Source organism: Solanum lycopersicum, chromosome 7, assembly GCF_036512215.1.
Source record: "Solanum lycopersicum chromosome 7, SLM_r2.1".
Taxonomy (NCBI): domain Eukaryota; kingdom Viridiplantae; phylum Streptophyta; class Magnoliopsida; order Solanales; family Solanaceae; genus Solanum; species Solanum lycopersicum.
The window spans coordinates 61,857,954-61,878,599 of NC_090806.1; the positions used below are offsets into that span (position 1 = coordinate 61,857,954).

A 20,646-nucleotide genomic window follows, 5' to 3' on the forward strand; every position below is an offset into this window, starting at 1 on the left:
CTAATAAAATCATATCAAGTAATTATATTTCTACATTCGACTGTCAAAAACAAAATATTTTAAGGCCAATATGTTGACATCAAGGTCAGTTTGAAGTCAATTTTACATCAAACTCAACAGTTAAAAGATATTTTAAGTCCTTTTTAGTTTAATAGAAAAAAAATGCAAGGATTTAATACATAAGCCTCTTACTTGCATTATCATATATGCACAATTGGGGTTTACATTACACAAGGTATGATAATATCATATGGAGGCTGTTGCCAAATTTAGCCACCATAACAAAACCCAAAAAAAAGAAATAGTAGACAAGTAAACATATTCTATAACTATAACACTTTTTTGTGTAATACTATTTTATTTTATATTTTAGAAAGATGCAATTAATGGTGCACTTAAAAAATTAAACTTAGCAAAAATACCCACAAGAGGTGCTGTATTATATGTACAAGCCTCTGTTTGCACATAATTTGCTCTGTCATCATTAAATTCATCTTGATTGTCAGGCCCACCAACAATTGCCCCAATTAAAACATTTGGGTTTGGCCCATTTTTGTTGTACCAATAATCATACCCTTGAGTACATCCAATAAAGCCTTTATTCTCTCTATAAGACACAATTGAGGCCCCTCTATGGTGTACTCTTTTTGGATAATTTGGCCCAAAACCCACTAGATAACTCATGTTTTTTGGGTTTGAGCCCAATATGTAATCCACTTGAGATTTAGCAAAACTGAATAGTTCTTCATGATCAACTATTCCTCCATGACACACGATTTTTTTGTCGATTTTTCTAAGGAAATCCGAGTAGAATGTGAGGAGGAAGGCCGCGTTCGATACGTATTGCATGTTGTTCCATTGACGGACGTATAGTAGTCCGCCTGGGGTACGATTGACGTTGGTAGTACCGTTGTTTTTGTTGAGACATGAACATATGTAGTGTTCGGCTTTTGAACGATATTGTTCTTGTATGTGAATGTGTTTGTTGTATTTTTTCTCCTGCAGTATCTGCATTCAAAATTTTATATAATTACGTTTCAGTCTCGAATAAGTTAAGTTAAAAAAAAAAAAAAAAAAGATACCATCAAAATATTGTCAAAGTATGGGTCATGTGATTCTAGGCAGTGGGTTGTCAAATCAATTTATTAGCTTTGTCTATAATACCATTTTTGAAGGGATGGGATTTTTATCATGCTAAAAAAGAATGTTCTATTAAATTTTGAATTTAATTATTTATAAATATACACTTTGTGCTTTATTATTTTTATTACATCATATATAGAGATATATGCAATATTTATTGGGAAACATCAGGAAGTGGAGACAAAGTGGGGCAAATGATCTGTTCATAATTTTTCAAAATTTTCAAGTTAGGTAGATGGAAATTCAATGTTGTGGGAACTCAAACCAGCAGTGTTTTCACCACAAATATTACATCATATCATATGCAAGAGAAAAAAAAAATAATAATTTAAGCCCAATTATCGTCAATATTTTCTATGTCTAAATTTACGTGATAATAATTAATTTAGCACAAAATCTAAAAAGAAAAAATATTGAAATTTATGATCTGAAATTAAAAAAAAAGGGATTCTAATGTTAAATTATCTCCAATTATGAAAAATTGACTTTTGTTAAGAATGGACTAAAAAAGAAAGCACACAAATTAGGACAAAGTATCATAATTAGAGTTATAGTCCAATTATGATTATAGTTTCATTTTCTATCACTAAAATGCGTATTACTATTTCACAAAAAGCTCTTCCCTCTACTTTTTGTTCTCAATATTCATAATTAGTGTCTTGTAACACTAGCTCACTTATATAACTTGTTATATTTATCGCGCATTTACATTACCATCTGAACTTCGCTATTGTTCGACTCAATAAAGAAATTAAATTAGAGTATGGAGTAGCTAGAACAAATATGAGGTAATTCATCCAGTTTTTTTTTCTTGTTTTTCCTATTTTTGCTTTAACCATCTGATTTGAAGATCCCTACATTAAAGGTACTGTCAAATGACCTATGAATATGCATGTGACATTGTTCTCCAAGGCCCCTATCTATGTCTTTATCAACCACATATATTTAGTCCTCCATTTATTATGATACCTTAATTTGCCCTCACACATAGCTTTCTATCAACTTTAATACTACACACCAACAACGATTGTAGTGGAGTAAGAGGTACTAACTTATCCTTAGATACAAATCGTCACTTTGTAAGAAAGTATTTTATTATAAGATAGAATTTGCTGGCGCGAGTCTAAATTCAATCAGACATCAACCAGGTAAAAAACAATCTCTATTTAACACTAATTGGTTTTCCATAAAGTTAAAAGCATATCCCACCTAGAAGTAAAAGTATTATTCCACATTTGACTCTTAACAAAAAGCAACCAAATGAGATTTGACACAATCACTCTTTTACTTTAAAAAGTGTATACATTCTCTTTTACATTTTCTTTATATAATACACGTTTTATAAGATTTTGAAATTGAAATATTGGAAGCTAATGCAGCAGTACAAAACATGCTGGCCCAACAAATTCAAACATTTGAAAAAGACTACACTATTCACAATATTTTATCATGACTCGATATGAACACACAATAATAATATTTTTTAAAAAGTTCGATCAAACACAAAGAGTCAGTGTCGGTTACCTTAGAAGCAATAATTTGTAGACCAGCAAATTTAACATCCCAACTGAACTCAGTAATAGCCCAACCAATACCTCCAAATGAATTTGCCTTGTTAATTACATACTCCAAATAATCTTCTTTGTCGGTGGCTTTGTATAACCACAATGCTGCCCACAACAACTCATCTTCGTACCCACTCACTGATGCATAATAATTTTTCACTACTCCCACACTTTTGTCATACTTTCCTCTGTACTTGTCACCAAACTCAAATAACTGCATCCAAGTTAATTAAATAATATCAATCGGTCGGTGCATATAATTTAAATTAGTTAATTAAATCATATTACCTGTTGGGCATGGTGCAATAGTAAGTGAGAGTAATGCGGATTACTTTTCCTAAACACAATAGAAGCAGCTGCCATCGCGGCAGCTGTCTCCCCGGCTAAGTCAGAGCCAGGGTTATTCTCGTCGATCTTAAATGATCGACGAGAAGTTGTCATATCTTCTGGACGTTGCCAACAGTAATGATCAGTATCTCCATCTCCGACCTAAATATCACAAATTTTTAATTCCATCCAAAATAATAATAATAATATATGTTTATTTATAAATTGTGTTTAATTTAATTGAATACCTCAGCCCATAAGACATTTGGACTAGTATGTGCTTTGATGAAATAATCAGTACCCCATTTGATAGCTTCAAAGGCATGTTCAATTTCTCCCGAATACGAAATCTCTTCACCATATTCAATAACACTCCATGACAACATTGTTACTGTAAATGCCATTGGTAGACCAAATTTCACATGGTCACCAGCATCGTAGTAACCTCCAACTAAATCAACCTACATTGTTAATTTCAAATTAAAAAAAATAAATCATTAATTTCTCCGTATAACTTATTTCGAAATCAAATGTTTCTACTTACTCCTTCTTCTAAACCATCAGTTAAACCAGAATGGTCGCGCCAAGTGACGCGTTGATTGTAAGGTAATCGACCGGATCTTTGAGCTTCAAAGTAAAGGAGACTCTTGGAAAGAGCATCTGCATAATCAAAAGCTATAGCAGAAGAAGAAAAAATGGTGGAAAATGAAAGAAGAAGAGAAAAATAGTGCAAATAAAAACTCTTCATGATGATGGAAATTGATCTTTTTTTTCTTTGTTTGTTTGCTTGTTTCTCCTTCTACTGTCACTCCTAAAGAGGTTTTAGGAGTGAAGAAAAAGGAGAAGTTATGAGCAAAAGTGTGTGCTCTGTTTTTTTAGTGCAGTGAGGGGAATATGTAGATGTGTAGTCTATAGCCTAGTGTGTCACTTTCCTTTAAGTGAAATGAAAATTCTTGTTGGGGGGTGGGGGTGGGGGTGGGGGGAATATGGTTAAAATTCTAAAATTGTAACGTTTTGTTACTTGAATTTGTTGGTTTTGAAAATGGAAGCTACAATATTTATTATCCCCATGTTTTATTTTTCTTCGTTTATGATGCACACGTCACTCTTTATATTCGATTCGTTTCGAAAACAGTCATTTAATAATTTTGTAATATCAACGTATAATAACTAAGTACATGTGAATTGTATTCATCCTCACTTCTGTTATAGTCTGGATGTGTCTCGTATCAATTCATTAGATTCACTGGAGTTTCTCCTTCGTCATTAGTCTCCATCTATTCTTTTTAAGTCTTTAACTATCTTTTCGAAGATTTGAAATGTATTTAGATTGTAAAAACGTATTAGATGTTCTTTATACTTGTGTTATCATGTTTTGGCGATATTCTTTGTTGTTTTTCTATTGTTTATGGTTTAACTTTTCTTTCAGAGTCTCCAATGTATATTTTCTTTCCGACTTATACACCTTTTTGGAATTCACAATATGTGTGTCATTATGATCTCAACTTTTGAATTGTAACAAGATAAAATGTTTTAGCCTCGTAAGATTGAGAAGTATTACAATACATTCTATATATTTTTAATTTAAATTCGTAAGAATGAGAAGTCTAATTTACTCTTTAAATGATGTCAAGTTAAAACTATAATAAAAAAAATGGAACAGAATAGAATAGGAGTATAGCCAGCTTTTTAACTTTTCTTCTCAACGTGATTCGTGTCCCTGATTTTGGGCTAAGCTTAACCTCATTGCACTGTCATTATTCTTATAAAAATAATACTGCAATCTCCTTGTACTACTGCGGAGGTGTTGGTTCAAAAAGGAGAAAAGCCAAACAAAACTAGAGAAGAAAATTCATTCATTATTCTCTTTAGAATGCGTTTAAGTTATTCATACAAAGTTTGTCGGTTGATAGTTAGTTAGAATTCATATTTTGCGTAAAATAACATATATAGTTATGCAGATTTTTAAGTTGCAAATTAAGTATTATATTAATTTTATATATGAATAACTAACCTCTTAACGAGCTATCAAATATAGTACTTATGTGTGATATATAACTTCCTTTCAAATCAATTACCAAACAAACTCCTTAATTGTATGAGAAAAAAACATAGATGGTTACAAGTAAGATGAGCTAATTTTAACACCCTAATTACAAATAAATTACAGCGATAATTATTACGGTAACTTGATAAAACTGATAATTTATAATAGGTGAAACTTTATTGATAGTATAATTTGTTTAATTTTTATTGCTAATATTTATCATCATCATATAAATAGTACTCTATTTGTGGGATAAAGAAAGCATGTATAATCTAGATTTATTTAGTTAAGCTGATTTGTTTCAGGTATACTCTTAAAATGTTGTAAACATTTGTTCGCGTTGAGCTTTCTTCATATGATTTTTTCAAAAGGTCTCACAAGTGATCTTGTGAGTTGTGACTTATATATACATGTAGCTTACGCGTATTTTTAACAATCAATATAAAATTTCATTTTTTGTTAACAAAGTGAAAAATCTACGGCTAAATGTTACTCGTTCGAAATTTTTAAGTTGACTGCTACCGACACAATATTAGTATGATAGAGTATTTATATAATAATTTTCCATGTTAATTTTTTAAATATATTTTAATTTAACATAAAATTAAAAAAAATATATTAAATTTTGTTTAATTTAAAAATATGTCAAACATATTAGTACATTTTTTAGTTTTATAATTTAAACTATAGCATAAAGTAGATAAAACAACCCATGCGGAAATTATGTAGAAATTTCCACTCATTTTTAGGAATCGGAAGACGAGCTTCTGATTTAAATAAATTAACAACTTTGCATGTTGTCAATTATGTAATTTAAATGATGCTCTTAAAAGATATTTCTCACTTATATTCCAAAAAAAAAAATCTAATTCTCACGTGTGAATTAAATCTATCGTCAAATAAAATTAAAAGAAAAATCTTTATTATGATTAATTAATTAAATAAAAAAATAAATTTTATAAATGATATTTATCTAGTTCAGCAAGGCTAATATTAAAGGACTTACTTTATAAAAATTTATACGATACTAAATGTTGGCCTAGTTTAAGATTAAAATAAAAATAAATACAATATTATTTTTGCTATTTGTTAGTCAACCTTAGATTTAGGAGAAAGGGATGTGTTTTCCGATAATTAGGACGAAGATCTAGGTAATTGAAACCACATTTTAGAGAATATACTTCAATATTATTTTAATTTTTTTTTACAAAATTGGACCCTTTGGTCAAAACTATACAAGAATGGTGGACCTACTTTAATACAAAAGGGAAATAAGATAAAGTTTTGATTACAATAATTATCAATTAGAGATTTGGTAGTTACTAACATTATGGCGTTAACTGTCTTAAGTTAATTAGGCCATGACACACATATGTTATTATAGTAGACCAAATGATAACACGAGAACAAAAAAAATAATTAAGCTCCTTTTTAAATAATTTTTAGTTACTTAAGGTGTGTTCCGGAGGGGAAAAAATCTACTTTTTTTTCATGATCCTTTTGTTAAAATAATTTTAATCCCGACTCAAAATTTGAGGTCGATGAACTTAGTGACAGAACTAAAAATTTATAGGTTCGGAATTTTAATTTTAAAAATTATTGTATTCTAATTTATTTTTTTATAATTGTAATTTTCTTTCTACAAATTCAGAATTTGAATCAAAATTTAAGTATTATGTCCGAGCCATAATTTGTACTCTTATTTATCTAGATTATACATAAATATTTTTAAAATAATAATATTTTTTACTTAATAGTTTTATATTTTATGGAAAATATTTTTTGTCCTACAAAACACACCTTAATCTAAAAATAAGACGTGTGTTACTCCGGCAGACCAAATCATAACATGAGAGACACCAAAAATAATACATGTATTCCTTTTTCTTTAACAACCCAAAAAAGAAAAGGTACATTTATTTATTTTATTATTATTATTATTATTAATAATAAGAATAATTGAGGATGCTTAACATTAAATGCACACTTCTCAAATATAAATAAAAACTATAATATAAAATACATGTATTCCTTTTTCTTTAACAAGCCAAAAAAAGAAAAGGTACATTTATTTATTTTATTATTATTATGATAATCAATAAGAATAATTGGGGATGCTTAACATTAAATGCACGCATCTCAAATATAAATAAAAACTATAATATATAATACATGTATTCCTTTTTCTTTAACAAGCCAAAAAAGAAAAGGTACATTTATTTTATTACAATAAGAATAATTGGGGATGCTTAACATTAAATGCACGCTTCTCAAATATAAATAAAAACTATAATATACAATAATATGTATTCTTTTTTTTTTAACAAGCCAAAAAAGAAAAGGTACATTTAGTTATTTTACGATTATTATAATAATACTTAATAAGAATGATTGGGAATGCTTAATATTAAATGCACGTTTCTCAAATATAAAAACTATAGTGCATGTATTCCTTTTTGTTAACAATCCAAAAAAGAAAAGGTAAATTTATTTTATTATTATATAAATAATTAATAAGAATGATTGGGTATGCTTAATATTAAATCCAAGTTTCTCAAATATAAAAACTATAATGCATGCATTCCTTTTTCTTTCACAAGCCAAAAAAGAAAAGGTACATTTATTTATTTATAATAGTAATAGTAATAACAATAATTAATAAGAAATTAATTGGGGATGCTTAATATTAAACCACTCTTCTCAAATATAAAAGAAAAAAAAAGCCATGTTTCGTTTTCTTTCGTTTGCAGCTAAAGACCTTTAATTAAAATTTAAAAAGAAAAAAAAAATTGCAGCTAAAGTAGTACACACTGCGGTAGCAGTAAGTATAACATTTTTAATATTATAATTAAAATTTGAGCCTGTAATGTGAAGTGACTTTTGAACCTTTTTCTAGCATTATACTAGAAAAAATTCTCACGTCACAAATAATGTTAAATATTATGTATAATATATATATAAAATTATTGTTGTGTTATATATAATTTTTCGAGGAATGAAATTATGAATTCTCTTTCTTTTCCTTGATTAGCAAGCATCTCAGCAAATTTAATAATTATATATATATATTTTTTTCATTTCAATTTAAATGACGCCTTTTAGATTTTGAAATTCAAATAAGTACTCTAGCCATTTCATGTTAATTAAGAAAAATGAAAATTAAATTACTCATATCTACTAGATGTTCTTGAGAGTTGAACACTATTAAAAAAAAGAACTAATAATTATTTAAAAAATTTACTACTAAACTAACATTTGTCCTTATTTGAGATGAATAAATTATTTTAGTGAATGTAATTCGTAAAATATTTTAAATTATCAATTATTATGATTTGTGATATTTCTTGTAATCTTAAAAATATAAAATCTTCAAAATTACAATTAAAAGTACAATAATTGGCTTTCAAAATCCAAAAATAGGCACGTGAGAAAAATGTTAGAAGTTGAAAAAGACTAGTAATTACAAAAATGGTAAGAAGACAAAAAATAGTGAAGCTTTGGGAAAAAATTAGAAGAAGATGTCGGACAACTATCCACCGTAATTAATGGAGGGGCCATAGTTTTTTTTTTTTTACAAGTAGGAAAAATGGAGTATGTGTTTGACTATTGTCTAGTCTAAATAATATTCTTACTATTTCATTTAATTGTGCTCCATAACAAACGTTAGCCAAAGTTTGTCAAATGTCTCTCTCCAAAAAATCTCGCTCGCCACTCTCTCTCTGCTCGCCTCTCTCACTTTATACATAGAAGTGTATAAATTATGTTTCTGTTTTGTATAAAGCGAGAGAAAATTGTATATACACATGCAAAAACATATATCTTCATGATATACACTTAATTATACAATTTACAAACATTTTACTTCAATTCAATCGTAGACAAATGCAAATTTTATACAAATATTGCAGAGAAAAAGGCCAACGAATTATACAATTGTAGTGAAATACAATTTTCTTTAGCTTAATACAACAGAAGTGTATATATTGTATTTCCGTTTTTGCATAAAGCAAGAGAAATACACTTATAATAATGCAATACATACATTTTAATTCGATTCAATTGTATGCAAAGCAAATTTTAAAAAAATATTGCAGCGAAATTGACAGCGAATTATTCAATTGTGCATTATACAATTGCAGTGAAATAGGATAACGAATTATACAGTTGCAGCGAAATAGGCCAGCGAATTATACAATTGTATATGTATAGCGAATTATACAGTTTTATGTTTGCTATGGAGCGTAATTATGCAAACTTTGCTATAGCACACAAATATAAATTTTTTGTTTGTTATATGTGAAAGTTGCCCTAATTTTATACGTGTGAAATAGAAGAAAACATTGAATTAGTATTTTCTCCTTGTAAAAATATAACTTTTTTTTAACGTAACTTAATTTTGAGAAATGTTTTTGGCGGAGAGTTTACTGATTTTTATTGCAAAATACACAATTTGATTGTTCTTGTTTCGTGATATATTTTAATATTGGTATTAAAGCACCTGGTAATTCGTTTGAGTTTTAGACAACTACTAATATGATATTTTCAAAATTTTCTCCTTTAGAATTTCCTGTTGATTGAAATTTTAAAAAAAAATGCAACAATTTGTTCTTATTAAATTAATAAAAGAACACCGAAAAGATGAGTTCTATCTATTATTATGACTCTTATTTGATATTATTGGAAAAGTAGACTACATATCAATTTATCAAAATAAAAATTATATTGTAAATAATTATTATCTTAAAAGTAATTGCGATACGATCATAATGTAAAATCACATTGATAACTCCTCAAAGTTTCACAACACTCGCAAATATTTATATTTAAAGTCAAAATTTGAAGATTGCGTAATCAAGATTCACCGTATATTAAAAATATAATAAAAAATTAGCATTTTGGTGTACATAATTTACTAATTAGGCTGGTTTCTGTAGGCCATATAGCATCACATTGAATGGTATAAATAGTCTTTTTTGTTGTTCTATTATTTCTATTTTAAATTGGTTGAAGAAAAAGTAAATCGAAGTATTTCAATGTATAATTATTATATATTTTTTTGTTTTAAATTATAATTAATCTTTATTTCATGATCATTACTTTGATGGTTGTGTAGTGACTTATTATTCTAATAATAATGATATTAATAATAATAATATTACATGACACACATGATTTAGATTATATAGAGCAAAATCAAATTAATAAATTGACAAAAAAAGAATATTTGAGATCATTTTCGAAAATTAAAATTCCAAACATGTGAAAAATGTTTTGATAAGAATGCAATAGCTGAATTTCATTGCAATTGATTCATTCTTATATCTATGGTCCAACAAATGAATGTAATGGCTAAATTTTATGATTATATATATCTTACATATATTTTTACACGCTTTAATTATATATATTTTATTTCTTATAAAATCAATTATAATATATATAATTAAATTTTAACGAGCTAAATTTCTTATATATTTCAATAACTAAATAATAATATATTAAATTTTTTAATATTGTATTTAACTTGTTCAAAAATTATAATCGAGATCAAAATCATTTTGATCCACGCACCTATCTAAATTCAAAGTGCTACACCACATAAAAGCAAAATAAATAAATAATGAAATTCCTCTCTGTCCTTAAATCACTATCCGGTTCACTTGACCCGAATTCAAACCCGATAGTGCCACCAGACCCGTAAGATTTTTTCAGTGATTAATTCAACTCTCTGGTTTTGCCACTATGCAAGAACAAGAAGCTTCATACAATGCAGCAAGCACTAGCAATTCACTCTGTTCAATGCTTCTCAACGATGAATTTCCATCGAAAACATCACTATTTTGATCATTTAAGAAGAAATAAACAATACCCTTTTCCCCATTCAACCTCTTTTTCAGTTTCCAAAGAGGTGAAAGTTTCTGCTAGCAGCAAACAGAAACCCCCACAAGTAGAATCTGTGATCGGAGGTCTTATTCAGTATTTTGTTTTTATAATCTATTTGGGTTTCTTTTTTCAAGATTGAATTGATAAAAAGTTCAGCTTTTTTGTTTTTTTTTTCCAGATGATGAAGATGAGTTGTTACTAGAAAAGGTTATTGTTGTTGATGATGGAGGGGATTTGGGGTGGTTACCTGCCTTTCCTCATGTTTTGACTGCTTCAATGGCCAATTTCCTATTTGGTTATCACATTGGGTAATTATAATAGTTCTTCTTCTTATTCATTATTAAATAGATACTTGCTTTGTTTCATATGGTTTGTTTTACTTTCTTGTTTTGTTCGTTTTAAATAGAATGTTTTCCTTTTTTTTGATAGCTCTTTAGTTCTAAGTTTTCATTTGTCAAAATTAAATGGTATTTTGGTACATCTTGCATAGGGACGGAGCTAGTAGCCTTCATGCATGTATGCTTTTTGTTAATAAATTTGTTATATATGTACAAATAATAAATTAGAACCTAGTTATTATACTTCAAATCGTCATTGTGAAATTCAGAACCCATAAAGATGAAATTCTAGGTTTGCCTTTGTTCTACATGTCTTTGGTGTATGACCACAAGATCCAAACAAATTGAAATGGCGGGAGTACTAACAAAAACAGTTTTGTTCTTGAACAATTGCTTAGGCTTGAACTAATTTGCACGAATTTCTTGTGTTGAAGTTCAAATATGATGTTTACATTTGCATATTGTATCATTATCGCTGAAAAAAGCATCTGGTGTGTGCTCTTGAATGTTTTTTTTACCAAACAAACTTCGACTGTTGATCATTGCAACTTATATAGTGAATGAGTCGTAAAAACTTTAGCATTTTGTTCCCATTGTAGCCAGAAATCTTCTGAAGTAATTTGTATGCTCTCTAGGTTTTTGCGACTAATTTTCAGTTTTTTCTGTATACTGTAGAGTAATGAATGGTCCTATAGTGTCGATTGCCAAAGAGCTTGGGTTTGAGGGAAATTCATTTCTTGAAGGACTTGTGGTAAGCATATTTATTGGTGGTGCATTCATAGGAAGCGTAACCTGTGGTTCCCTTGTTGATAAACTTGGTTGTCGCCGCACTATTCAATTTGACACAGTACCACTTATTCTTGGGGCAATTGTAAGGTAATTTATTTATACCAAGCATTTTGGCTTTATTATATATCTTTATTTTTGCGATTGAAAGGTGCAAAATTCTCCTCTTACCCTGAAATAATTATGCAGTTCCAAGTATGATCAACCTTCTTAATGTTTAGGCTTATTTTGAACATTGATTCATATTCCATTTGAGAAAAACTATTTACAGTTATTAATGGGTTAGGAAGTACATAAACCAAGACATTTCAGATTTAAAAGTATACGAAGGTTACTCCCTTCATGTCAATCTATGTTTTCTCTTCAACTGCTATAGTAATTGAGATGAGAGTTGAAATTCCATTGTAGGTTAATAGAAGCTGGTCTTAGAATTGACAGAAAGTAATTTATCTTTTATAAAAAAGTTATCTTGAAAAGGATAAAGTTATGCTTATCAAGAATTTGATTTTCTTAAATAATAGTAGTACTCCTATGTTACGTTTTGTCTAGCAAAAGAGTGAAAGGTATTTGAAAACATAGACAAATAATTTCCTTCTAGGAAACTCGGCATAATGTTGGGATAACAAAAAAGAAGACAGAGAATTTGACAATGAATACAACAATGGTTGTGCCTTCTGAACAAGTTGGGTTTGGTTATAGGATTTTCTCATTGACATTATTTTTCCAATTAAAATTACAGTAAAAATAAAAGCAACAGAATTCTCTTAGTTTTCTACTGGCATAAAAATTTCTACTAGGGCCAAAAGACTACTAAAAAGCTTACGGCCTAAGGTTAACATACCAACATGACTGAAACATATACCCAACTATTTGGTATCACATCTATAGATCTTATTTTTCTATGTGCCTTATCTTTCCTCAAGTCTGTATGGTTTCCAAGAGATCTATACCTCATCCCCTTTTAATACATTCATTCACCGTGGTATCACACCTATGAATCGGTACATCTGCAGGTCAGCACATTACATGTACAAACCATCTCAAGCGATCTTCTCTCATTTTATCCTCAATGTGTGTTAGTTGCACCTGTTGCGGATGTGATCATTTCTAATCTTGTATGTACACACAACCATCTCAACATCCACATCTTTTATTATACTCATCTTGTGGAGTGTTGGATTTTACCGGCCCAACTCACTTGCATATAAAATTATTGCTCTTACAATTATTCTATAAAATCTTTCTTTCACTCCGGTAGGAATTCTTCTATGAGGTAACACCCTGACAGCTCTTCTTTATTTCTACCATCCTATTTTGATTTAATATGTATCATTCTTTTTTACATAAGGTACTGTTGTATTCCTCAGCATTAAGGAATGCTGGCCACCTCCAAAAATTGTTACAGAAACAGAAAATAGAAACTTCATTTACAAAGCTCCTAAGAACTCTACAACCCCCCTCTTCTGATCCAGCAGCTTAGTAGATTAGCTGTGTGCTCAAGCATTGTCCACTCAATCTTTGTAAGAGTGATCAGTCCATTCTTCTGGAATAACGAGCCAAGACATCTGAATTATATGCATTTTGGCAACATAACCTCATCTAATGTCGCCTCAGCTTCACTCTTTTCATGCAGACCAAACTTGCAGTATATATACTGTCTTCTACTTCTCCTAAAATCCTATGGTGAAAATTTAAATAAGAAGTTTTTCCAAATTTATCTCCCAAACCATGTTCTATATAAACCCTGTATATCCCATTTTTAAGCCAATGAACCAAACATCTATTAAAAAAAATATTCGCTAATCCCGTTATTATTTAATTTTCATATTAGTCCCTGGGATAACTTGTTTTGCAAGCCAAACGCCCCTTACAATCTAGAATGCCTTCTCCATAATTCAAGCTTTTGGTGGACACCCTCGCTAGGTTCATCAATTAGTGCAATACTATAAGCAAATAGCATACACCATGGACCTCATCTTGTATTGTGCTGGTTAGATCATCCATGACTAGGGTAAAATTTGACAATGAGTATTACAGCAAAACATTTTAAAGGAAAATTATGACTCTCAAATAATAATTATCTCATGCGAAATGGAACTGTTAGGTGGTCAGATTTTTCATTACTTACGAAGCTAACATGTTTCAACAGTTGCAAATAGGGTTATACCCTCATTCAATTTTTAAACCTTCTTGTCTATGCCTAACAACTGGAAGGAGGAAAATAATAATTTGCCTGTCGTTCAATAATTGCCATTTATCATTTCTGGTGTCCTTCAATTGACAGTGCACAAGCTCAGTCCATTGAAGAAATGATCTTGGGAAGATTCCTTGTTGGCCTTGGAATTGGTGTTAATACAGTACTAGTTCCAATTTATATTTCTGAGGTAATTCCTCTAATAACTTATAATCTCTTTATCTAGGACCTCATTCTGGAATTTAATAGAAGTTCTGCTTTGGCGTCGATGCTAACATCTGACTTTTCTGTTCATTTCTGGTGGGGTGCATGGGTAGGTAAGTCTGATTGTTGCAACAAGGGGAAAATCAGAATAAACTACTTAATATGTGGTTTGGGCTACTTTTGCCTTTGCAGATTGGAAAATGTGTGCTTGTGTTAATCTAGGATGAGATTGCTTATATATGTGCCATAATTAGCCTTTTTTGGGGGAAAAGAAGAAAAAAAAAACAAAAATTTCTTAAGGTGAAAATTGTACTTTTATACATCTTCCACTAGAGACGCTAAAAGATCTTGGAAGATCGCTGCTGCAGAAAGATGATAGTTTTGGTTTGCAAGTTTGTGCACACTTACCCTGAATCTTTTTGGGGAGTGATGATTTTCTCCCTTCATGGTCATAAGCTATCCTTTACTGAGGAGGGAAAAGCTTTTTGAGTGTGACCATTTGATCTGGGAAGGACTTGTGGGACTCTTTTGCTAGACAATACATATCTATTGCTCTCTTAGATATCTGTAGCGAGTCAGAGAGACATTTTATTTCTCAGATAATCATATATGTTTGTGTTGTAGATTGCTCCAACTAAATATAGGGGCTCCCTGGGGACGTTATGCCAAATTGGTACATGCATTGGTATTATTGCATCACTTTATCTGGCAATTCCTTCGGAAAATGATCCCCACTGGTGAGTACTTGTAATTATCTTTTTCTCTCCCACTACCTTCCATAATAAATGTTCATGATACAGGCAGTGTACAAAACTTTGTTGGAATACATTTGAATTGACTATGTTGCATTGTTGCAAGAGCTCCTAAATTGCAAGTGTGATGGTACTCTGTATCTTTACTGGAAACTAGATCTATCTTCGTGAATTTAAGACTCCTTGAAAATATTAAACCCCCTTAGGGGACAGATCTTGTTGTTGCATTAAAATAGATATATGTTCATTTATCTGTTAATTATTTCTGTTTTTTGAAGGCTATATATTACTTTTACATATCAACTTCTAATCATCCTAGCTTATGTTATGTGATTGAGCAGATCCTTTGCTGTTGTCTAGCAATGAACTAGTTGACACTCCTCCCTCTTTCATTTTATTTTCTAATGCTTTTAGGGGTCATTTAATTTGAGGATTAGAACAACTAATCTTGCTATAAACTTTAGCATTTTGTTTCTTTTAAAACCTATGTTACTCAGACTCGGGTGTCGAATACGGGCACGGATTTGAGGTTTGATTCGGCATGATCAAAATTTTAGGATTCGTGGGTATGTATACGGGTGCAGGGATTCGGTAAAATGTAATTCAAAAAAATTCTAACAGTATAGCTACAAAAAATATGCCTACATAATGAGAGATATTCTGTGGAAGAACTTGCATGTAGTTTGTAGAGGGTATGTGATTCAATCTTCCATTCAGTCAATTAGAGTACTAGACTGGATTCTCCGAGATGGACAATACTTCATCCATTCTCCTAAAATTTATACAAAAAAGTAGCAAACTAAATATTAAAACATATTAAAGTACAACTGTACAACAAAGATAATTGAAAGAATTTGACATAAAAGCATAAGAAAAATTATCTTTGATCTTACTCCACATCTTTGCCTCTTTAGTAATCAAGATACAAAATACAACTTTGCAAAGTAAATGAGAGTAAAATAAGCCGACTTAAACAAAGTAAAATCTGTAATCTTTTTATGTTTATTACATCAACAGAGAGACATGTTCAAAAAAGTTTATTTATAGAATCAAGTCATATTCAAAAAGATTTATACACGCTTCAAGTCATGTTCAAAAAAAAAAAGAATCGAGAGTCAAGTCATTTTCAATTAGCTTTCTTCTTCAATATCTTCCTCCAATTTTTCAAATTCTTTTCCAAAGACCACTACTTCTAATTAAGGTTTGACCTACTCTTTTAAAAGGGAGTAAACATACACATATCATCAATTTAGCACTATGTCGATTAGAGTATCTAAAGACAAAAGTTCTCTTAAACTAGGCAATCCCTACAACAATCCATGTATTATTAGTTGTAGCATGAAAATTCATACATTGTGCTACAAATTCATACGTTGTTTTTCACCACATGAAAATTTGTTCATTATATGCAACGCTTACATTATAATCCAAGCATAATCAGACTGTGGACCAGTCAGCCCCTTAGTTTCTTGTCCTTTTAATGGTTTATTACCAGAAGTAGGCAAGATATAATGCACAAGCACAGAAATTCATGCTTCACATTCCATGTAGAGGAGGCAGAATCTTTAGTAGACATGCTAAATTTCTTATGAACTTAGATGGACATAGTTAGGATATTGTTCTCTTGTAAATATGGCTTGCACAGCCTTAGTACAGTTTTTCGTTTGTATTAATGCACTTGTTACCATTCTCCCCCCAAAAAAAGAGATTTTTATGCTTCAAATGGTGGGTGCTTTGATCCAAACATTGGCAGGTGGAGGACAATGCTCTATATTGCTAGTGTTCCAGGATTTATTCTAGCACTTGGTATGCAATTTTCCGTTGAGAGCCCTCGCTGGCTATGCAAGGTATCGGTTTAATTCATGACATGTTTATATTAAATATGTACTGCTTCTAATTTTCCTATCAGAGATATATGTAGGCTGGGAGACTCGATGAGGCAAAAAAAGTCATCAATAACTTATGGGGTTCATCAGAAGTAGATAAAGCTATCAAAGAATTTGAGTCTGTCCTAAAGAATGATGGGGATGACTTGAACAGCAGTTGGCTGGAGCTCCTAGAGGAACCACACTCGAGAGGTTGTATGAAGGTGGTTTGTTAATACATGATCCTTTAATAGGTTTAAGGTGGTCGTTTAGATTTCATATATTAAGCTTCATGTGCTAATTTTGATCCGTTCAGGTGCCTAAAATCTCCATACATTGCAAACCATTTTCTTTCTTTGTTTGATTCAAGTAGATTGATTTGAATTTGATGGTTGTCATTTAACTTCTTACGCATTGTATTTTGGGGGTTTGGGGGGAATATCATTAAAATGTGCTTGAAATTTTTAAACTGCACATTTCTGGCATAATATTATGAGTCTTCTCCTACAGTGTATGTCTGGAGCTGCGCCGGATTGCTCTTCATTTGAGTTAGCTGGCAACATTTAACAGCTGCCTCCACTTCGTAGAGTTGAACACTTCTGAACATTTTTAAAAATGACGTCTGGCATTTAATTGATTATCATCTGCTCAACTCGTTGAAAGTTGTAATGTTCTTCGATTGTTTTTCAAGACTACCCTATACAGATTTTTGGTTACACTATAACTTGTTTGGCTAGAGCCCATGGTTAATATCTTCCACTGTTGTCTTAAGTTTTTCCTGGTGTGTTGGATACTCAAACATCTTGGTGTAAAATGTGCCATAATCTGCTGAGTGCTGATATTATGCATGTTGTACGAGCATGCATATAAAAGTGTCAATCCTCCAAATTAGGCTTCAACTTTGTTCATTTCCTGCAGTTGCTACCATTGGAGGTGCCTTGTTTGTACTTCAACAGCTTGCTGGTATAAATGGAGTTCTGTACTTTTCATCCTTGACTTTCAAAGATGTTGGGATCTCAAGCAGCGCTTTAGCAAGCTTATATGTGGGACTGACCAATTTTGCAGGTATATAATGGGTTCAATCACTTGAGACGTGCTTTACAAGGCCTGCTAAATTTCACGTCGTTCCAAGATAATGTTTAGTTGTCGCGACGTGTTTCTTGCAGGTGCACTATGTGCTTTATACTTGATGGATAAGCAGGGGAGGCAGAGACTTCTAATTGGAAGCTACGCTGGAATGGTGAGTAAGGAAATGTCTTTCCTATAGTAAAGGATCAAACATAAATTGTTCTCTGAAGGGGCATATTTCTGGTCCCAATTTCTTCCCTTCACCCCCTTCTGGCATGTTTCTGGATCCCGAAATCTTCCCTTCACCCCCTTCTGGCACAATAATAGCATGTTTCTGATTCCCAATTTCTTTCCCCCACCTTCTTCTGGCCCAATAACAGAGGAAGGGGAAAATAAAAATCGAACTCTTTGAGTTCATTTTTCAAAACTCAACTCACTACCATTCGATCTGTCTTTTGCAGGCTTTATCAATGTTTCTGATTGTCTATGCTATCAGCTTTCCAATGGACAATGAAATAAGCAACAACTTATCAATACTGGGAACACTCTTGTATGCATCAATACAAAAATCCTCGAGAATACTATTTGAATTTTCCCTGTGTTCTCTCTTTAACATTTCACTCTGCTATAGGTATATATTTACCTTTGCTGTTGGAGCTGGGCCAGTAACTGGTCTTATAATACAAGAGCTCAGCAGCAGCAGGACACGGGGGAAGATAATGGCCTTTAGTTTCTCCGTTCATTGGGTATGTATCAAGATCATGCGTGTCATTTCAGTGCTTCAGACCAACTAGCTTCAATCTATTAAGTACTTAGGTCGCACGAACAAACTAAGTTTCTATTTATCTTGACTTGTTGATGGTGAATAAACAGGTCTTCAACTTCTTGGTGGGTCTGTTTTTTCTAGAACTCGTTCAGAAATTTGGTGTTGCTCCAGTTTATGGAAGCTTCGGTGCTGTTTCATTGTTGGCAACAGCCTTTGCTTACTTCTTAATAGTTGAGACTAAAGGTCGATCCCTTGAAGAGATTGAAATGTCACTAAATCCCAAATTTCAGGGCAAACGTAATTCAGAATAATCTCATCTCATGGCTCATACTGAAGAAAAATTGGAGATTCTGGAGAAACTGCAGGGGCTCGTGGAACAAAAAGTCGAAAATAGCACTACTCTATGCGCGATTTTATTTCATTTTATACTAGTAGTTAAAGCAACATTTGTAAATTAAAGTTTGATATCACTCTTGTATGTTTGTTCTGCAAACTCAATATGGTCATTTTTCTTCTTCCAAGGGCATTGTACATGATGTTTAGGTTCCCTGTAAATTGTTGGCACCATTTTCAGCTTCAAACAAAGAGAGTTATATTCTTCGGAGCAATTGTTTGAATTGCCAAAATACATTTTAGGTTCTTGAAACTTATTTTCAAGTCAAACTAACTCACGTAAATTGTGACACGCGGAGAGTATTTATTAAGACCAATAAAATTGAAGTTATTAAAAAAGATTTTTGCAGTGAGATTTTTTTAGGTTAGTGGGGTCATAATATCTGCCTCAGTAAGATCAGTTGATTTGATTTCAGAGTGTGCTTTCTTGATATTTTGTCCTTGTTAGCCTTTTTTTTTGTGTGTCTTCACCTTGTTACTCTTATTTGGTTGAATGAATTACATAATTTTGTACCTTCTTATTTCTTATGACTATACTTTGTACTTGACAGAAATCTCATCCAATGCATTTCACCGTCGGAAGTCCTCGCGTTGTATCTCTCTTTTGTCATAAAAAAGTATGTTTAATAACTTAGCTGAGTTTGAGAATCACAATATCAAAAGAAGTTTAAATGTGACAAATCAAAAGGGACTTTATACCATTCTTATAAATAAGTGAGCGTATATAGATTAAGTTGGTTCGTGTTTTTCATTTATCAAATCAAATTAATTATATCAGGTTTTTAAATCAATAGAAATCTAATTTTTTTAATTTTGATTTTCACAAGTAGTAGGTTCTTGATAAGATTTTCATTGTAACAAACATGTAACTTGTGCTTCAAAGTTCATAAAACAAAATATATAACTTATCTTTCCAGAATATTTAAAAGTTGGAATCCTTTTGAAGGCATTTTTTTTCCTTTTTCTTCCCTTTTTTCTATCTTCCTTTTCACACTATCCATTCTTTAATCTCAAAAAGTTTTTTTTTTCATAATTTTATTACGTCTAATTGATGTAAAACGTCATAGTTTCTCTTGCAGAATAATTCCTTCATACGAATCGTACATACAATTGTTCCCTTTTTTTTTTTTTAGCAAAATGGATAGTCAATTAGTCATATTGAACCAATTACTAACAATTACGGAGTATTTTATAGACTCTATTGATATCGGACGAGAGTTATTTTTAAATCAAAATATTGATAGAGGACAGGAATTTATTGATACATGGTAAGATTTATAAAACAGTAAATAAATTATTGTAAATATTATGTCAT

At 30.8% G+C, this 20,646-nt stretch overlaps 2 protein-coding genes across 2 annotated transcripts; one reads left to right on the forward strand and one right to left on the reverse strand.

Moving 5' to 3' along the window:
• Window positions 1–171: 171 nt before the first annotated feature.
• LOC101244887 (endoglucanase 11) lies at window positions 172–3,941 on the reverse strand. Its single transcript, XM_004243473.5, has 5 exons — window positions 3,580–3,941; window positions 3,284–3,496; window positions 2,997–3,197; window positions 2,668–2,922; window positions 172–1,008 (listed from the first exon to the last, which is right to left on the reverse strand). Exons 1-5 carry the CDS (start codon window positions 3,781–3,783, stop codon window positions 370–372), a joined length of 1,512 nt encoding a protein of 503 aa, XP_004243521.1. The 5' UTR covers window positions 3,784–3,941; the 3' UTR covers window positions 172–369.
• A 6,887-nt stretch (window positions 3,942–10,828) lies between these two features.
• On the forward strand, window positions 10,829–19,457 carry PGLCT4 (probable plastidic glucose transporter 1-like). The gene is made up of 12 exons (NM_001300723.1): window positions 10,829–11,048; window positions 11,144–11,273; window positions 11,979–12,179; window positions 14,374–14,473; window positions 15,112–15,224; window positions 16,993–17,086; window positions 17,161–17,317; window positions 18,023–18,169; window positions 18,271–18,344; window positions 18,634–18,722; window positions 18,804–18,918; window positions 19,046–19,457. Exons 1-12 carry the CDS (start codon window positions 10,850–10,852, stop codon window positions 19,247–19,249), a joined length of 1,623 nt encoding a protein of 540 aa, NP_001287652.1. The 5' UTR covers window positions 10,829–10,849; the 3' UTR covers window positions 19,250–19,457.
• The last annotated feature ends 1,189 nt before the right edge of the window (window positions 19,458–20,646 follow it).